This window comes from Rhinoderma darwinii, chromosome 8, assembly GCF_050947455.1.
Source record: "Rhinoderma darwinii isolate aRhiDar2 chromosome 8, aRhiDar2.hap1, whole genome shotgun sequence".
In the NCBI taxonomy this organism is placed as follows: Eukaryota; Metazoa; Chordata; class Amphibia; order Anura; family Rhinodermatidae; genus Rhinoderma; species Rhinoderma darwinii.
The window spans coordinates 9,639,001-9,658,101 of NC_134694.1; the positions used below are offsets into that span (position 1 = coordinate 9,639,001).

General features: G+C 47.9%; 1 protein-coding gene across 1 annotated transcript in view; it reads left to right on the forward strand.

Moving 5' to 3' along the window:
- PLXNA3 (plexin A3) overlaps window positions 1–19,101 on the forward strand; it is a 92,356-nt gene that overhangs the window by 29,018 nt on the left and 44,237 nt on the right. Inside the window, exon 3 of the mRNA XM_075834996.1 lies at window positions 6,153–6,335. Coding sequence (XP_075691111.1) covers window positions 6,153–6,335 — 183 coding nt within the window. The remainder of the gene's footprint in view (window positions 1–6,152; window positions 6,336–19,101) is intronic.

Below are 19,101 nucleotides of genomic sequence, written 5' to 3' on the forward strand. Positions count from 1 at the left end.
GGACTAGTGGCCCTACAGGCTGTAAAGAGACACTGGGGGCAGGAGGTTCAGAGCCTCGGTACTCACTGCGCCTCTCATATGAATCGTCCTGCTGTGGAGCTGTAGTCAGGGCAGCTGTGGCGTCTCCTGCGACCCTGGAGGCCGGATCAGGTGGTAGCAGGCCGCAGTCAGGTCCAGGAGGTAGCTGGCCATCAGGCCATGAAAGCAATGGCGTAGGTGGATGGAGACCCGACGTCTGCAGGCCAGCCGGAGAGCGCCGGCGGCCATCTTGAGAGGCCACGAGGCCTGATGGCAGAAAAGCGGCACCTGCCGCGGAGGGAGCCCCAGATGCCTCACAATGAGACCGAGGGTCCGATACCCTCTGCACCGGGGCTCTCCCATCCGGAGAGATTGTGAAGGGGGCCGTATTCCCCAGAGCAGGCCCACATCTGAGCACCACAGAGTCCCGGCGGCCATCTTGGATGCAGGCAGGCGAGGTCGGCCGGGCCGCAGGATCCTCCACAGCCCGGAGAAGAGATGCGGAATCGGAGGCCTCCAGATTCTGGACCCGGACGGGTAAGTGAGCGACTTCTGTTGCCGTCTCTATCAGCTCAGGGCACTGAGACAGTGGAGATGGAGAGGTCGGGCGGCCATCTTGACCCCCGGCCTCGGCCCGGATCGAGGCCCGGAGCTGCATCTGGGGTTGTCGCCCGAAGTATTCCCCGATATCACGCTGGGGTGATGAGGGGCAGGTAGGGGCTGCTGCCTTGTGTTTTTTAGTCGTCTTCCCCATGTCTGAGAGTGGATGTCAGCCGATTTTAGCACACTGGGTGAGGAGCTGGAGAAAGCACGTCTTCACTCTCCCATAGCTGGCCACGCCCCTCAATCTTTTTTTCATGACGTATACAATAATTAGATGCCGTAATAGCCTATGGGATGTTTGTGACGGATGCCTAAAAGTGGCCTCCGTCACCCATCGGCTATCATGGTATCCAGTTAACGTATACGTCATGATCGTTAATAAACTTTATGTTCATTTTATCCCATAATAGTCTGAGCGAGCCATTGTTCGGCATTCGTCACAGCCCATATTTAACATATACATTGGGAACTTTTCCAGCGTATACTTCTAACATTGGCCATAAAGGTAATATTATTGGGGCTTTAGATGGTCGATAAGTAATTTGCCCACATGCGTTCCTTATAGGCTGATCTCCTATCTATAAAACTTGCCCCTTAAAGGGTAACTAAACTTTTAAAAAAAGCTTTTCACAGGTCATAGTGACATGTTAGAAGTTTGGATCGGTGCGGGTTTGATCGCCGAGACCCCCACCGATCGCCGAGACCCCCACCGATCGCCGAGACCCCCACCGATCGCCGAGACCACACTCTCGGGTCAGCACTGTGCTGCTTAGTTTCCGAACTGCGTTCCTCGGAGCGGTGTACGGACTCCATAGAAAGTCTGAGCCCGTGCACCGCTTGCTCGGCTTTCCGAGAAAAGCTGTTCTGAAACTAAGCGGTACAGCGCTTCTGCCGCTTTGTTTTAGCAATCGGTGGGGATCTCCGTGCTTAGACTCCCCCCATTGATCAAAACTTCAGACATGTCACTAAGACAGGTCAAAAGTTTTTGGAAGGTTTAGTTACCCTTTAACGTCTGTAGTCATGCCATGTCTTATCCTCTGCTCTTGGCTTGCAGCAGGGACATGGGGGGAACAAAGTGGTCACCGATTAAATTCTAAAGCAGCTCTACAATTTGAGGCCCGCAGGAAAAACGCCCCTGTTCTCAGATTTCCAGACTCCTGTATGAATGGAGTGGGGGTTGGTGGAAATTTAACTCCGTTCAGACTTACATTTTTATATTTGGCTGGAGTTGTCCTTTAAGGCTTTGGACAATGGATGTGAAGTACCGACATTCAGCCTAAAATAATTACTGCATAGCTAGAGCCTGAAGTCTGGGAAAGCTGAGTAACACTGCCTGTGAGGGGTGTAATGCTGACCATATCTCCCTGCTTTCTCAGAAGTAGTCTCTGGCTGGAAGAGCTTGCTGGGAGTTGTAGTTTTGCCATGACTGGCGAGTCAGATCACTTCTCTGGTCCGTTCTCTGTGCACCTTTTATTGGCGGATTAACATCCGGACAGTGCCAGCCCAAATTATTTTGCCACAAGATAGCAGCCGGCTGCGACCTAGCCCCGGGAAGGGGAGGCCTGGAGAGAGCGCACATTATGTAAATGTAATTACCACGTTCTCTCTAATTTTTCACTTGAGCTTTAGACTGATTCCTGGATTTGTTCTTCCCAATTTTCTTTTCCATGTGGTCTTTAATCTTTGCTCGGGTGCCGTTCATTCCTATGCGCTCGGGTACGGAGGAATCTTGGAGAGCGCTGGGCCCTATAATTGGCCGTGGTTTCTTTGAAACCCACTTCAAAGACCGCATGGCTGCGACACCCTGTTATTTGCGTTTAAGTGACCGCAAATGTGACATTCCTATACGTGTCCGTGAAGAGGTCCACCGTCTACGTGGCAGCGCTGCTACCCGTTCTGGATCTTACTTCAAGATGCCACTCGTCGCATATGTATATATACTGAATATATACAATGTAGATCGCAGATTGTGTGTCAGTCCCTTATGATAAGACATTACAGCATTTCCCCCTCGAATAGAAAAAGAAAACAGCGCCGTCATTACAGCTCTCGTACGGTTGTCACCCAGCTTTCTTAGATTCCTGAATGGCAATCTAACCTGATTATACAGTGATATTTCCACAATTTTATATAACTTCATACCCGAGTGGATTTGCCATTTGTGCCTGGAAAAGCTGGAGACCAACGACCATGGCGGCCATACCCAGCTTAGAATCAGGGCTACAAGTCCTCAGTAATGCAGGTGCATTGTGGGTAAACGTGAATCTCAAGCTCCTCGACAATGTAGCACCACTGTTGTGTGTTGGGAGAGTCTGATGGGGGTCGTAATGGGGTTTCTCAGGAAAAACAATTAAACCTCGGAATAGGCCATCAATGTGTGATTGATGGGTGATTGACCTCCAGGACCCCATGGATTAGCAGTATGATGGGGGTTTCAGTGAACGTTGCGGACCCTCGTTACTTATCCGGTAACAGAGGCTCGTCCGTACGTTCAGCTGTGCCTGTTATTACAGCTCAAACCCATTCATTCTGCTGATTGTGCCCCCCGATCACACATTGATCACACATTGATGGCTTATCCTTAGGGATAGGCCATCAGTGTTTTTAAAGGAAAACCTCTTTAAGGGGGGCTCCACCCGCAGCGTTTTTTAGAAAATAGAACACACTGCAAACCTTGCGTTTTTTAGGTGCCATTTTTTATCTTTTCTCCGTTTTCTACCATCATTAAAGGGGTTCTCCAGGCATTTTATTTTGATGGCCTACACTTAGGATAGGTCATCCATATCCGATCGGGCACCCCCGCTGATCAGCTGACCGAAAGGGGCTGCAGCTTCAGTCACCGCGGCCCGTTTACAGGCACAGCGTAGTATATACAGCCGCAGCAGCTGTGCCTGGGATTGCAGTTTCAGGTCCCATTGACGTGAATTAGACTGAGCTGCCACGCCAGGCACCGCCGCTACGGTCAACGCTGTGCCTGGTAAACACTAAAGAGGTCACGGCGACCAACGCTGCGGCCTCTTCAGTCAGCTGATCAGCGCGGGTGCCGGAAGTTGGACCCCTACGGATCTGATATTGATGACCTATCCTAAGGATAGGCCATCAATATTAAAAATGCCCAGCGAACCCCGTAAAATGGCGTTTAGACCATCAAAGTTTTCTGAATTTTTAACGAAAAAAATTAAGAGGAATCTTCGCATCGTATGATCTTTTAATCCCATAATTTGCAATGTGAAAACGCCACCTAAAAAGAACGCAGGTAGTAAAACACTAGTAGCAAAAAAGGCCGCCAATGCACATTGTAAATACCCTGAACGGATGGGCTCGGGCAATACGGCATTGTGCCCCCAGGGGATATTTGCTCCAGTGAGACGGGGGGAATCATACGTTTAATATGCAGGGACCTGGTACATCCACCTGCACATGGCAGCCAAAGAAACCAGCGCCAGGTCCCTGCACGATAACTGTGGATAATCCACCCGCGTTACGTAGACCTTATATAGTAAAGAATTCAGAAAAGGGAAAAAATGCAAGAAGAACATTGTAACTGTGTCCTGTGTGATCGTGACGGGGGAAATGCACAGCAAACGCATTCATCAGAAGTTTCTACCTCTTGGCGCAATGCCCGTTCAGGACATGCCAATCCCACAGCCCGTTCTATAGGCATGCAAAGCTTTTGGGCAAGAATCCCGCAGACGACGACACATACATTGTATTGTGGAGGCCGGAGGAAGCCGTTTGTGGGGTCGTTATTTAGTAGGGTTTCTTTGGCAATGTTCGGCTCTTTCCATTGTTCTCTTATAGGATTGTCCCTACGTGGAAATACGATCTATACCTGCTGCTTTGTTTCTGAAAACCGCGTAATAGGAACAGTATATAGGGTTTTTATAGGACGACTAATATCCATTAGTGTAGGACTTAGGGGTAATGGGAAGCAACTCTCTACCATAGTAATAAGATGTAACATTTTCCTCATCTCTTTGGCTGCATAATATTGCACTTTTCAGAGCAGCAGTTTGTGCTCCAGAGCTGCTCTTCCTTTTGTAAATGGAGACAGGAAGTTGCCGCAACGAGCAGCCATATTGGAGGAATGTTGGAGTTTAGTCACCTAATCTGATGACCGGAGACGCAACCAGCGGGTCAAGTGATCTAGTTGCTGAGGCAACGGCATGACTGACACCCAAAGCCTTTCCTGCATAGGAGCTTTGCAGAAGAAGCGTCTGGCGTTGTACGGCCACATCTCCCGCCATCAGATTAAGAACGCGGTCACAGACTTTCACGTAAGTCGCGTATGACTCATTCAGGATTTTTTTTTTGGTGTCTTTTGCTTGTTCCATTGCCTAAATCCAATGCGACTCAACCAAATTGCATTTCAGTAAAGGGTGAGCCTTGGCACATGTTCACATGGCGCTAAAAAAACCTGATGTGTAAACGTGTCAAATATGTTAGCGTTTCTTGTGAGGCGCTTTTTGACGCATTTTGTGTGTGATTTTTGGAGAGCAATTAGGACTCCTATTGACTATGGGAACATTTGGCGCGTTTTGATCGTCAAAGAATTGACCTGACGCTTCTTTTTTACACGACGCGTCTTCTTAAAATGTGCTCGCGTAAAAAAAATCTGCGTTGCATGTACTATCTGTGCGCTTTCCCATTAATTTGAATCAAGCGTTTTATTTACTCGTAAAAAGCGCCAAAATACACGTCAAATAAACGCTGTGTGAACAGGGCCTAATATTGAATTATTGGAGCGCGTGTCTATTTCTGCACCTATACGTTGGGTGATCACGGATATGTCCACCATTACAGCCCCCACAATGCAGATCTGCCACCTGCACCATCTGCACCTGGTTGGGCAGTCATACCCCCCCTCCCCTATATCTCTCTCTACATATTTGCCGTTCTGGACTGTAGTAAAGTTGGATGACCATCCCTGTTGTAACTCCAGTAGTAGCTGTATTGATTGTCACCCGGCTCTCCCACAACCAGATAGAACTCCGAAGTCACTGGGTAGAATTTTTAGCTCCTTCTCGGAAGAGGACGACTGAAGGATATTTATTGGTGATGTTTTTTATTTTAGGGGGGGGGGGGGCGCTCCATAAACGAGAAGAAGTATTACCTATAAAAACCGCCGCGTTCATTAGGAAAATGTGTCTTAATGGGAATGACGCACGCCCGCCGCGCTGTAAATCATTCCGGATACGAGTCACCTTGGCTCACCGCTGCGCGGTATATAGGAAACGATAAGCGCCCGTTACAATAAAAAATCCTTCATATACTTTTTCCTTTTATTTGATTCAATCATTAAAACATTGTCCTGCAACCTGTTGGACTACAACTCCCAGCATCCCTGCTGCCTTGGATTCTCCCAATGCTCCCGATTTTTATCCTGCGTTTTTTTCTATGTCTAGCACTGAGCTCATTATGCGCTGCCACGTACAAGGGCATGGGTCGGGCACCATTGGGTGTAGGTGATTGTTGACGATGGACCTATAGCTTGTATGTTATTTAATCTATGTTGTTTGTTTTTTTTTCAGCCTATGCCTATTCCTGATGGCTTCTGTGGCCTGGCCTTAAATCAACCCATTGGTGGTCTCAAGGTGATTGAGGGGCTTCCGCTCTTTGAGGATAAAGCGGACGGCATGGCTAGTGTTGCTGCTTACAGCTATAATGGGCATTCTGTGGTTTTCGTGGGCACCCGAGCTGGAACTCTGAAGAAGGTGAGTGCTCGTGGTGGACGCTCGTGTAGGAAAGTCTAGATTATAAGGGTATATTCACACGCGGCAGATTTCCTGGACTCTCCTTGACTATGCCGGTGCTGTATTACGCTGCGGTTTTGCCGTACACAAATACGCGCGTCAATACCGCAAGTGGTGGGCATTGACCCTCGAAGTGTGATATCTGCATCAAAAAACCGCAATATCAAGTGCAGATTTTACCTGCGGTCATCTGTGGTTTTGATCAACTTCCGCAACTTGTGCATTTAGCCTAGGACTGGATTCAGACACGGCAGAATTTGTTGCAGAAATTTCTGCAACTAAAAATCTGTTCCAATCCTCTAAATGCCGTTGTTTCTGCAGCAGGTCTATACATTTCTGCCAGTTCCATTCAACCGATTTTCAGTCACAGGCATTTTTGCAACAAAATCTGTCGGGTGTGAATCTACCCTAAGGCCTTGTTCACACAGTGCAGATATATCATAAGCCAGAAATGGAACCTGAACAGAAGAAATATAGAAATGAAGGCCTTTTATATAGATCTGCTCTCCTGGATCCAATTCTAGTGTTGGCCTAAAAAAAATGCATGGAAAATCTTCACTGTGTGAACGAGGCCGAATAGTGACTGTTGGGGTAGAGTACTCGGCGTGTGTCTGAGTTCAATGTTTGGAAGATGAACACTCTAGAGGAATATTTTCCAGGTGTTCTCACGGCTTATATAATAGGGACTAGATGTGGATTTTTTGTTTGGGAAGGGATTGAAGTAAAATCTTGGTTCTCGTTTGGTATCGTAGAAAGTAGAATGGTCGTCTCGGTATCTTCAGCCGCAACATCTCGGGGGGGGGGGGGAGTTTGTAGAATATCGAATTATGTCAATGGTGTTTGGAGGGGTGAAGCGCTTGTTATGTGGGAGGATGGCAGTGCCGTGGCGCCTCACCGATACCCTCACCGCTCCCCCCGAATTGCTCCGGTACCAGTTATGCTTTTTCCGGATGGTGCCATTGGATTTGAGGGGTGGTAATGTGTGGAATAGTATATGTCCTCCTTCTTGAGGGTATCTCAGGGGTGTCTTCATGATTTGTGTGTTACTTGATATCACTCGCCGCCGCCGCCTCCTTTTTTTTATTTGTTTTTTTTCCAATAAACCGTATTCGTTTTTCTCATAATATGCTGAAAAATAAGATCAAGCTTCAGTCTGTTCGTTTGATCTTCCCATGGAAATTTCTCCTGGATCAACTCAAGTCACAGAAAATACCATAATCTGAAGTCTTCACACAGGGCGGCTTTGGGGGGTGGCTATCATTGGAGACCCCAGGACTGAGCTCATGTAGATCTGAATGCTGCGGCCTTGGCTATAGTAATTGGTGGAAGGATTGGGAAGGGAGTGCTAGGCGGGGAGGGGGTTAAAGAGGGATACATAATGGACAATGGCTCAGGCCGCAGCCTGAGGCCAGGTATAGGAGGGTGACGGGGATGAGGAAGACGTCTGGTTGAGACCAGGAGAGAGAAAATACTCCGGGTTCTGGCACGTAGCAGAACTGACGGCTTTTATAGATCGGCCTTCACCTCGACTGGGGGAAAGGACAGAGAATTCATCACGCAGCGCAATAAATCCTGACCGCCATCCAGATAATTAGTCGAGAGATTTCTGTGCCCAGATCTCGTCACTTCTTATTGTTCTTGCCATCAGCCCGCTCTGAGCCCCAGCGATTATCCTATAGGCACATGTATATATAATTCTGTTTATACAACCTTAGGTGGCACGGCGCCTTATTCCGGGGCACTCATATTTCAATCTAATTTACACACTTGACCCATTCATCATATACAGGCTTCTGTGCTTCGAGCTACTCATGTGTAATCCTGTATACCGCGAACACCCCAAGCCGGAGATGACATGAAGTCTCCGTACTAGAGGGTGCCCTAAGCTTGAGACCCTCTTCTATGGGGGCAATTGTAAATAATACAGTGGAAGGTTAATATTGGGTTAATGTCTCGAAAGTGTAATGGTCTTGGCAGAAGCGTAATCTTTGGGGAACCATAAATTAAAGGCTTGTACCACGGCAGTAACATAGTTCACGTAGATGAATGAGTATTATATACCTTCACAGTATCTATGTTTGTTCCGCTTCTTAAAGTTGCAGTAACACTATTTTCTGCAGTCGGTTGTACTTCAGTTTGGCCAGCTACTTGACTTCCTGTCTGGGTGACTACCTATTTCCTCTTTCGCTACCTGAATAGGAGTAGTCACAGGAAGTTGTAGATTTACTCTCATAATACAGTGTTCTTCTATGGTACACGATTTCATGGAAATCAAGAGGAAAAATACAGAGGAGAGAGTGTAATGTGTCTATTATATACTGGACAGACATTGTACCCTAAATGTCGGATCGATGCGGGTCAAAGACCTGCACCGATTGGGTAACCCCATCCTGTCTGGTGATTTGGCCACTGCATCCAGGCGGAGAGTGAATGGAGCGATGGCAGTGCACCCCTCTCTCCATCCACTTCTATGGGCGTTACAGAAGGAATATCCCTTTTAGGTTTAATCTTCAGACTGGAGCTGGTGCGGTCAGTGGGAGCTAGTGATCCCCCATCATTGGGGAACAGTCTTCTGGATAAAGTGGGGTTCTTCTTCCTTGACTGGGGCTTACTACCCAAAAACAGGCGTGCCCTCAAATTCTTCTATATAGTGTTCACATTACAATTTGAGGAACCCTTTGGCAGCTATTGGCTCGTTGTGTTCCTCTTGTCTACAGGTTGGATCTGAGAAGTCCCAGTGAACCTTGCAGTAGAACATATGTTTTCTATACTCCTCTCTAAGCTTTGTTCATGTGATTCTCAGTTCGTGATCCGTACTAAATCAGGTACATTTTTCCTGGGGTTTGATAGACGAGAATGTGGTTATGGAGCTTAGCTCCAAGGGCAGCCGGCCCAAGGGAGAGGCGGAACATTAAACTTTTCATAAAACGGTGTGAAATCTGAGTCCGCGGCACACAATCCTTCCCAGCTGGAATCCATTAGCACACTCCTGTTTTACACATTTCTTTTTGGTCCCGCATATATTTATGTCTCTGGCACATCAATGTGATTTTCTCTTTGGCTTTCAGCGCCGCCCCCACCCACCCCCCGTCCAAGATCTAGCGTTGCAGGAGCGGTCCTGTCCATTTGTGGAGTGACCATTTTATTTTTCACTGTGGTGTCATGAATACAGCTATGATCTGACGCAGAATGTCAGACCTTCTATGTGTAATCGTTCATGACGATTGATTAGTCGGGTCTGATCACCATTGGATTTTGATAAAAATCCCTCTGATCAAAAGGTAAGTGATGATCGATGAGAAAACCAGATCTCAGATCAACCCGCAAATAGTTGACAATCTTATTGGAGCATGTGTATGAACGTTTTTAGGCCGACAGTTGGGTAAAAACATTTTCTGCTCAACAGATCTGCCCAAAAATGTATTGGAAATGTCGGATTTAGTTAGGTCATTTGTTGTCAGTGTAGTCATGAACGACGATCGTAAAGATTAGCTTTTTGATGGTAGCAGAATGTTTTTGGAGGCCATAATTTTTGGGGTGCAATCGTATCTAAACTAAGATATTGCACAATTTCAGAAGATAATGGCCGACTAAGGTCAGGTGTGTATGGCCAGCTTTAGTCGCTGACTACATTTGCACATTGGAAATAGAGGTGGCCATTGCTGGTGCTCTTTCCATTTTTCCATGTGGTTCATTCTTCCCATGTGTGATTTACAGCATCCCTTGCTGCATTCATTACTTGGTCCTTCACATACCTCGTCTGCGGAGACTAGGGCTACACCATAAGGGTAAATCTGGCCATACAGCTGCGGGACGAACGATCATTCCGCAGACAGTTATTCCTCCGGACTCCCCTACACATGCACGCTCAGATCGGGAAAGTCAGTACGTCACCATACACATAAAACGGTCGGCCGTTCCCGCCGAAAGCGGTGGGTTTTGCCAAAATACATCTAAAGTGTATGGCCAGTTTAAGGCCCCTCGTTGCGTATATGCAGTGTTTACAGTAGCAGCAAAGTGGATGAGATTTTAACAAATCTCACCCACATGCTGCAGAAGAAATCCGCAGAAAAGACGCATGTAAATTGTCTTGGCACAGATTTTTATTCCGTAGCATCTCAATTTATGTTGCGAAAACTCGACTTTGGCAGCATATATGTCATGTGTGGCCCTAATACGGAGAGTTTAAGGGATTCTATGAGATTAGAAAAGGTCTGTTTTTTTTTTTGAGAAATAGCGCCACTCTTGTCCATGGGCTGTGTCTGGTACTGCATTCCCTTAATTAGAGCTAAAATTCTATACTAGACACAGCCCATGGACTATTTACCAATCTCGAGGTCCAATAACCCACTGTGAATTTTTGGAATATAGGGAGAAACAAGGATTCGGAAAGGAAATCTCAGGTGCTACAAGTTTGTGGTGCCGGCCGTATAAATATAATTATCATTCCCCTTTTTATGTAAACATCAAGAACGTTAATAATGAATGAGTAATACTAAGGGGATTAACTACAAGCACATTACACTATATATTATTTACATCCTTTAAGCTACTTCAGAGAAATATATAAATGGATGATCTCCTTAAAGGGACTGTCATTAGGGCATCAATAAGAACCCTAATAAAGCCAAGTGAGTGGCGAAAGACCCCCTGAAATTTAGAGCAAGCCCTCTAGGCCCGGCAAAAGTGCTGAGAGGGGTTCACTCATTCCTCTTAGACAGGATTGAAGACGGAAGTTCAGGGGTGTCCCTGCCAGGACTTTTGACTGACTCCAATTGTCATATAATGGGTGCAAAGTGCTGGCCGTTTTAGACATCCCCATTCATTTTGGGAACCTGTTTGGGACCCCTCCACTATCATCTATAGCCAGGAGCTCTGTCTAGTATACCTCTTTTTTTTTTTCTGGAGGGCACAGGCATGGATTTTATTGGCCTCTCTGCAATACTTCATTTTTCCTGCAGAGGCGCTGCAGGAATAATGAGCATTTACTCGGTAACGTGATCAGGAGCGATCACAGTGGTCGTCCAAACCAGATAAGCCTTAGTTTTAGTTGCATTTGTCTATCCTCACTTATCGAGACTGTAGATCACAGCAGCAGCAAGAATTATAATCTCCGTAGAGAAATAAATATTTATGGGATGGAATAAGGAAATCGCCAGCAGAATGTTCACACTCCTGCCCCAGATACGGCTGAGAAATAATGACGGTTCACGTCTCGTTGTGTTTGGATATTGTCACGTCTTTATTGCTTGTAATAATCACTATTAAGTCTTGGGGACCGTAATAGGTTTGTGGGATGGGGCCCTAGGGGTTGAATGTTTTTAATCTCACAATTGTATCTGAAGCTCGGTGCCGCAGTCTACACCTTGTACTATATATAGGATTAATTATAGTGTTTGTGAACAATGTTTTTACCCGTGCGATGTGTTTGTATAAAGAACCGGCGAGCGTTAATTACATCCTGCGGATGATGTATACACCACTGTCTCCATATAGACTACAACAGAGCATGGTATAGGGGATACATAGGCACCCAGCCTCCCAGAAACTGACTTGCCAGCCACTGACCTACGAGGATGATTTTTTTAAATTAATTTTTTAAGGGGAAATACCGTATAAGGCAACAGAATAGGACTGGGCGATTGTGACCTAAATCCAAATCACTATTAATTGAGCATGTAACCTCGATTACCATTAATGAACCATTATTTAGGCCACACCCCCTATTTGAATGCTCCGCCATTTAATTAATATATATCCCCTGAGCCTGCTGTATACTACTGTATATAATATACCCCAACAATGCCTCCACACAGTATAATGCCCCCATAGTGCTCCCCACACAGTATCATGCCCATAGTGCTCCCCACACAGTATAATGCCCCATAGTGCTCCCCACACAGTATAATGCCCCATAGTGCTCCCCACACAGTATCATGCCCATAGTGCTCCCCACACAGTATAATGCCCCATAGTGCTCCCCACACAGTATAATGCCCCATAGTGCTCCCCACACAGTATAATGCCCCATAGTGCTCCCCACACAGTATAATGCCCCCATAGTGCTCCCCACACAGTATAATGACCCCATAGTGCTCCCCACACAGTATAATGCCCCATAGTGCTCCCCACACAGTATAATGCCCCCATAGTGCTCCCCACACAATATAATGCCCCATAGTGCTCCCCACACAGTATAATGCCCCATAGTGCTCCCCACACAGTATAATGCCCCATAGTGCTCCCCACACAGTATAATGCCCCATAGTGCTCCCCGCACAGTATAATGCCCCATAGTGCTCCCCACACAATATAATGCCCCATAGTGCTCCCCACACAGTATAATGCCCCATAGTGCTCCCCACACAGTATAATGCCCCATAGTGCTCCCCACACAGTATAATGCCCCATAGTGCTCCCCACACAGTATAATGCCCCCATAGTGCTCCCCACACAGTATAATGACCCCATAGTGCTCCCCACACAGTATAATGCCCCATAGTGCTCCCCACACAGTATAATGCCCCCATAGTGCTCCCCACACAATATAATGCCCCATAGTGCTCCCCACACAGTATAATGCCCCCATAGTGCTCCCCACACAGTATAATGCCCCCATATTGCTCCCCACACAGTATAATGCCCCATAGTGCTCCCCACACAGTATAATGCCCCCATAGTGCTCCCCACACAGTATAATGCCCCCATAGTGCTCCCCACACAGTATAATGCCCCCATAGTGCTCCCCACACAGTATAATGCCCCCATAGTGCTCCCCACACAGTATAATGCCCCATAGTGCTCCCCACACAGTATAATGCTCCCATAGTGCTCCCCACACAGTATAATGCCCCCATAGTGCTCCCCACACAGTATAATGCCCCCATAGTGCTCCCCACACAGTATAATGCTCCCATAGTGCTCCCCACACAGTATAATGCCCCCATAGTGCTCCCCACACAGTATAATGCCCCCATAGTGCTCCCCACACAGTATAATGCCCCCATAGTGCTCCCCACACAGTATAATGCCCCCATAGTGCTCCCCACACAGTATAATGCCCCCATAGTGCTCACCACACAATATAATGCCCCCATAGTGCTCCCCACACAGTATAATGCCCCCATAGTGCTCACCACACAATATAATGCCCCCATAGTGCTCCCCACACAGTATAATGCTCCATAGTGCTCCCCACAGTGTAATGCCCATAGTGCTCCCCTCACAATATATTGCCCCATAGTGCTCCCCTCACAGTATAATGCCCATAGTGTTCCCCACACAGTGTAATGCCCATAGTGCTCCCCTCACAATATATTGCCCCATAGTGCTCCCCACACAGTATAATGCCCCCATAGTGCTCCCCACACAGTATAATGCCCCCATAGTGCTCCCCACACAGTATATTGCCCCCTAATGCTCCCCACACAGTATAATGCCCCCCTAGTGCTCCCCACACAGTATAATGCCCCCCTAGTTCTCCCCACACAGTATAATGCCCCCCTAGTACTCCCCACACAGTATATTGCCCCATAATGCTCCCCACACAGTATAATGCCCCCATAGTGCTCCCCACACAGTATAATGCCCCCATAGTGCTCCCCACACAGTATAATGCTCCCATAGTGCTCCCCACACAGTATAATGCCCCCATAGTGCTTCCCACACAGTATAATGCCCCCCTAATGCTCCCCACACAGTATAATGCCCCCATAGTGCTCCCCACACAGTATAATGCCCCCATAGTTCTCCCCACACAGTAAAATGCCCTCAAAGCTACCCCATAACTACCCCCACATAGTTTATTGCCCCTATAGCTGCTTTCCAGAGTATAAATACCGCATAGCTACACCCTCACAGTATAACACCCACAGCTGCCCCCACACAATATAATGCCCTTATAGCTGCCCCCACACAGTATAATGCCCCCATAGCTGCCCCCACACAGTATAATGCCCCCATAGCTGCCCCCACACAGTATAATGCCCCCATAGCTGCCCCCACACAGTATAATGCCCCCATAGCTGCCGCCACACAGTATAATGCCCCCATAGGTGCCTCCACACAGCATAATGCCCCCATAGTGCCTCCACACAGTATAATGCCCCCATATTTGCCCCCACACAGCATAATGTCCCCATAGCTTCCCCCACACAGCATAATGTCCCCATAGCTTTCCCCACACAGTATAATGCCCCCATAGTGCCTCCACACAGTATAATGCCCCCATAGCTGCCCCCACACAGTATAATGCCCCCATAGTGCCTCCACACAGTATAATGCCCCCACACAGTATAATGCCCCATAGTGCCTCCACACAGTATAATGCCCCCATAGTGCCTCCACACAGTATAATGCCCCCATAGGTGCCCCCACACAGCATAATGTCCCCATAGCTTCCCCCACACAGCATAATGTCCCCATAGCTTCCCCCACACAGCATAATGTCCCCATAGCTTCCCCCACACAGCATAATGTCCCCATAGCTTCCCCCACACAGTATAATGCCCCCATAGGTGCCCCCACACAGTATAATGCCCCCATAGCTGCCCCCACACAGTATAATGCCCCCATAGCTGCCCCCACACAGTATAATGACCCCATATTGCCTCCACACAGTATAATGCCCCCACACAGTATAGTGCCCCCACACAGTATAATGCCCCCAAAGCTGCCCCCACACAGTATAATGCCCCCATAGTGCCTCCACACAGTATAATGCCCCCATAGTGCCTCCACACAGTATAATGCCCCCATAGTGCCTCCACACAGTGTAATGCCCCCATAGCTGCCCCCACACCGCATAATGCCCCCATAGGTGCCCCCTCACAGTACAGTACTACACATTGCAGCTGTCTGCGTCCTGCCGTCAGCGGCTGGCGTTACGTACGAATGGTAGAGAGACCTCACTGCTCCCTGCTCCACCATTGGCTTCATCTGTATCTGAGTCCTGAGGGTGCAGACACGGTTGAAACTGGGGAAAAAACCTGAAAAAACCAAAATGCACAAGATGACGTAAGTTTTCTGCGCTGAATTTCATTTGTTTTTTTCGATGAATTGCCCGGCCCTACTACAGAGTAGCCATTGTCATCCGTAGGTCACCGGTTGGTCGGCCTCCATGTGTTTTGTTATAATTGAACATTTTCTCGTGGTTTCTTCCCGTCTATTCAATTACTGTCTGAAATAAAAGTAAATCCTTTCTCCGAGGCTGAAGATCTGGTCTGTAGATATTAATTATTTTGTTGCAGTGATGCAAAGACGGCTATTAAGCTGGTGTGGTTATATAGCGGTCACCATCCCGCTCCTCGTGCAGAAATCACCGTCTTCCCCGGGCACATTATTTTTATTAAAGGGACAGTGACGTTTATCAGGTGTCCATATAAAACCTTCCTTCCTAATTCCTTCTACTTGTCTCCTGCTTCCGGCTTCTTCTATTCTACGGCATAACAATTCGGAATGTGTTTTTTTGTTTTTTAAGGAAATATAGACCTTAAAGGGGGTTGTCCAGGATTAGAAAAACATGGCTGCATTCTTCCAAAAACAGCACCACACCTGTCCACAGGTTGTGTGTGGTATTGCAGTCCAGCCCCATTCATTTTAATTGAGCTGAGCTGCAATACCAAACACAACCTGTCGACAGGAGTAGCACCGTTTCTGGCAGAAAGCAGCCATGTTTTTCCGATCCTAGACCGCTCCTTTAATAGGGCATCGCTAATGTAAAGGAAGTTGTCCCGGTTATAGGTGCTGCAGGTGGGCCAGCGTAGTCGCCTGCCCAGTTGATGGGTGGGTTTCTTTTGCAGTCGCGTTGCCTTACACCCCCTCATCAGTGAGATGTCTTTTACGCCTGTGATATCACATGCAAAGCAGCCTAATATCTCATAATGGTATAGTCCTGACAACATTCCCCAGTTTTTCCTCCCCTTTTCGACTTGGAATGCCCCATTTCCCACCGACCCGAACCCCCCCCCCCCCCCAAAAAAAAGAAAAAAGCCTTGTGTTGCATTGTGGTTATCTACCTGCGGACCTCTCACTTTACTTCTCTTTACTTCGCCTTTTATGGTGATTGTAATTTTTTGTCTTTCTTCCAGTCCTACCCTCCCCCCTCTCCCCGAACCACCATCGTTCCCTCTCCTTCTCTGGTGCCTGGCTTAATATTTCATGCTAATTCTCCTGATGGATAATAGATTACTGGCAAGTAGTTATGGATGAAATGATTGCTTGGAGAGCAAAACTCCCCACTTAACACCGAGCTGTCAGACGGGAGGATGTTCAGAGACGAGGGCGGTCCAAACTGTGCCCTGTGTGAATAACGTCATATGCAGCACATGAACATGGATGGCTCAGGCTTAGCAGGGACTGCTGTGGGCATGGAGGGACTGTATCCTCCACACAAAGCTTAGGAAGCAAGTGTCAGAGCTGGCGAGAATGAGATGTCCAGACTAAGTGGGTGCTACAGACTGGTCATATGGGGCTGTACAGACCGGGCATTGCTCTGGGCATGCAGCGGAGACTGCAGTGTGGGATCGTACTTGGGCCGTAAGCTCTAGTTCCTGGACACTGCGTGGGGCGTGGACTGCTCCTCCTAGGCATGGCATAGAGCGTGGGCTATGAAACATTGGCATGTGGGTTGTACATATTATTCCTGGTATAGGAGTGTGCACCATGCAGACTGGGTATTTTTGGGGACATTGGTTCCAGAGGCTTGTGTCTTGCTTTGAAGGCTTACATAGTGTTCTTCTTATGGCCATCGCTGGGGACAGCGGGTTTACGGGTTTGTACGTACTATAAAGACAGGGCACTGCATAGCTGTGGGAACTGCTCAGACTAGACATTATTTAGTATTGTGAACAACCTGATTTGGGCACTGCTTGGGACATGGGTTCTAGATGCTGGGCATTGCTTGAGAGATTTAGTTCTAGATGCTGGGCATTGCTTCAGGAATTTGGTTCTAGATGCTGGGCACTGCTTTGTAACTTCGGTCCTTAATGCTGGGCACTGCTTCGGAACATGGGTTCTAGATGCTGGACGCTGCTTGGGGACATGGGTTCTAGATGCTGGGCACTGCTTCAGGGCTTTGGTTCTAGATACTGGGCACTGCTTCGTAACTTAGGTCCTGGATGCTGGGCACTGCTTTGGGACATGGGTTATAGATGCTGGGCACTGCTTGTGGACATGGGTTGTAGATGCTGGGCACTGCTTGTGGACATGGGTTGTAGATGCTGGGCACTGCTTGTGGACATGGGTTGTAGATGCTGGGCACTGCTTTGGGACATGGGTTATAGATGCTGGGCACTGCTTGTGGACATGGGTTGTAGATGCTGGGCACGTCTTGTGGACATGGGTTGTAGATGCTGGGCACTGCTTGTGGACATGGGTTGTAGATGCTGGGCACTGCTTGTGGACATGGGTTGTAGATGCTGGGCACTGCTTGTGGACATGGGTTATAGATGCTGGGCACTGCTTGTGGACATGGGTTGTAGATGCTGGGCACTGCTTGTGGACATGGGTTGTAGATGCTGGGCACTGCTTGGGGACATGGGTTGTAGATGCTGGGCACTGCTTGGGGACATGGGTTGTAGATTCTGGCCACTGCTTGGGACATGGGTTGCAGATGTTGGGCACTGCTTGGGACATGGGTTGTAGATGCTGGGCACTGCTTGGGGACGTGGGTTGTAGATGCTGGGCACTGCTTGGGGACGTGGGTTGTAGATGCTGGGCACTGCTTGGGGACGTGGGTTGTAGATGCTGGGCACTGCTTGGGGACGTGGGTTGTAGATGCTGGGCACTGCTTGGGGACGTGGGTTGTAGATGCTGGGCACTGCTTTGGGACGTGGGTTGTAGATGCTGGGCACTGCTTTGGGACGTGGGTTTCTAGATGCTGGGCACTGCTTGGGGACATGGGTTGTAGATGCTGGGCACTGCTTGGGGACATGGGCCTCTCTGAGTTTTCAGATTACTACTATTTAGAGGCGTGCGTTGTAGACTGATCACTTCGCTGTGGCTTTTATGGTATACACTGGACAGTACTCGTGGTACGTGGAGTCAGTGACCACTCGTGGTCCATTACGTGGAGTACATGTGGGGCGTCCAGCCTTTATCTTCTTATCCTCGGTTCTCCCCTAGCACAGCCGTTGCGAGCAGCTGGACCAGTGTACCCCAGCGGGATATTTCACATATTTTTATCGCTAACACATTCTAAGAATTAAGTTTTAATTGTTTTATAACAGATGTTGTTAAAACACATTTGGAAGAAAAAGGCTTTGCCTTGAATTCATGACGACGTGTTTACATGGCAACCAGCGTCTGCTTAGGAAGAAGTATACCGCTGATCCTTACACAAAAAGCTGTCTCACATCCGGCATATCTATAGGTTACCACGATGCCATGTGAAGTACTCCGTGGAGACGGTCATTTTTGTGTGTATGCGTTTAACCCCCCCCCCCCCCGTCACTTGACTTAGGCAGTATATAAATTCCTGTATCCGGACGCAGATAACGGTTAACGTTGCACTGTATTTCCGTCTGATTCCAATAATCGTATCCAGTTTTAACACACGTTGTCTAAGACCAAGAAACTCCTAAATGTCCTTTGACCGTCTGAAATATCAAGCTCTGGACTACAGTCTATTGTCCGATCAGGACTACCCCTTCCCCCATATTCCTGTCTGTACACCCCTGGATCTGTCACAATCTGTTTCACATTGATAGAGAGTAATGATGTTTGTCAA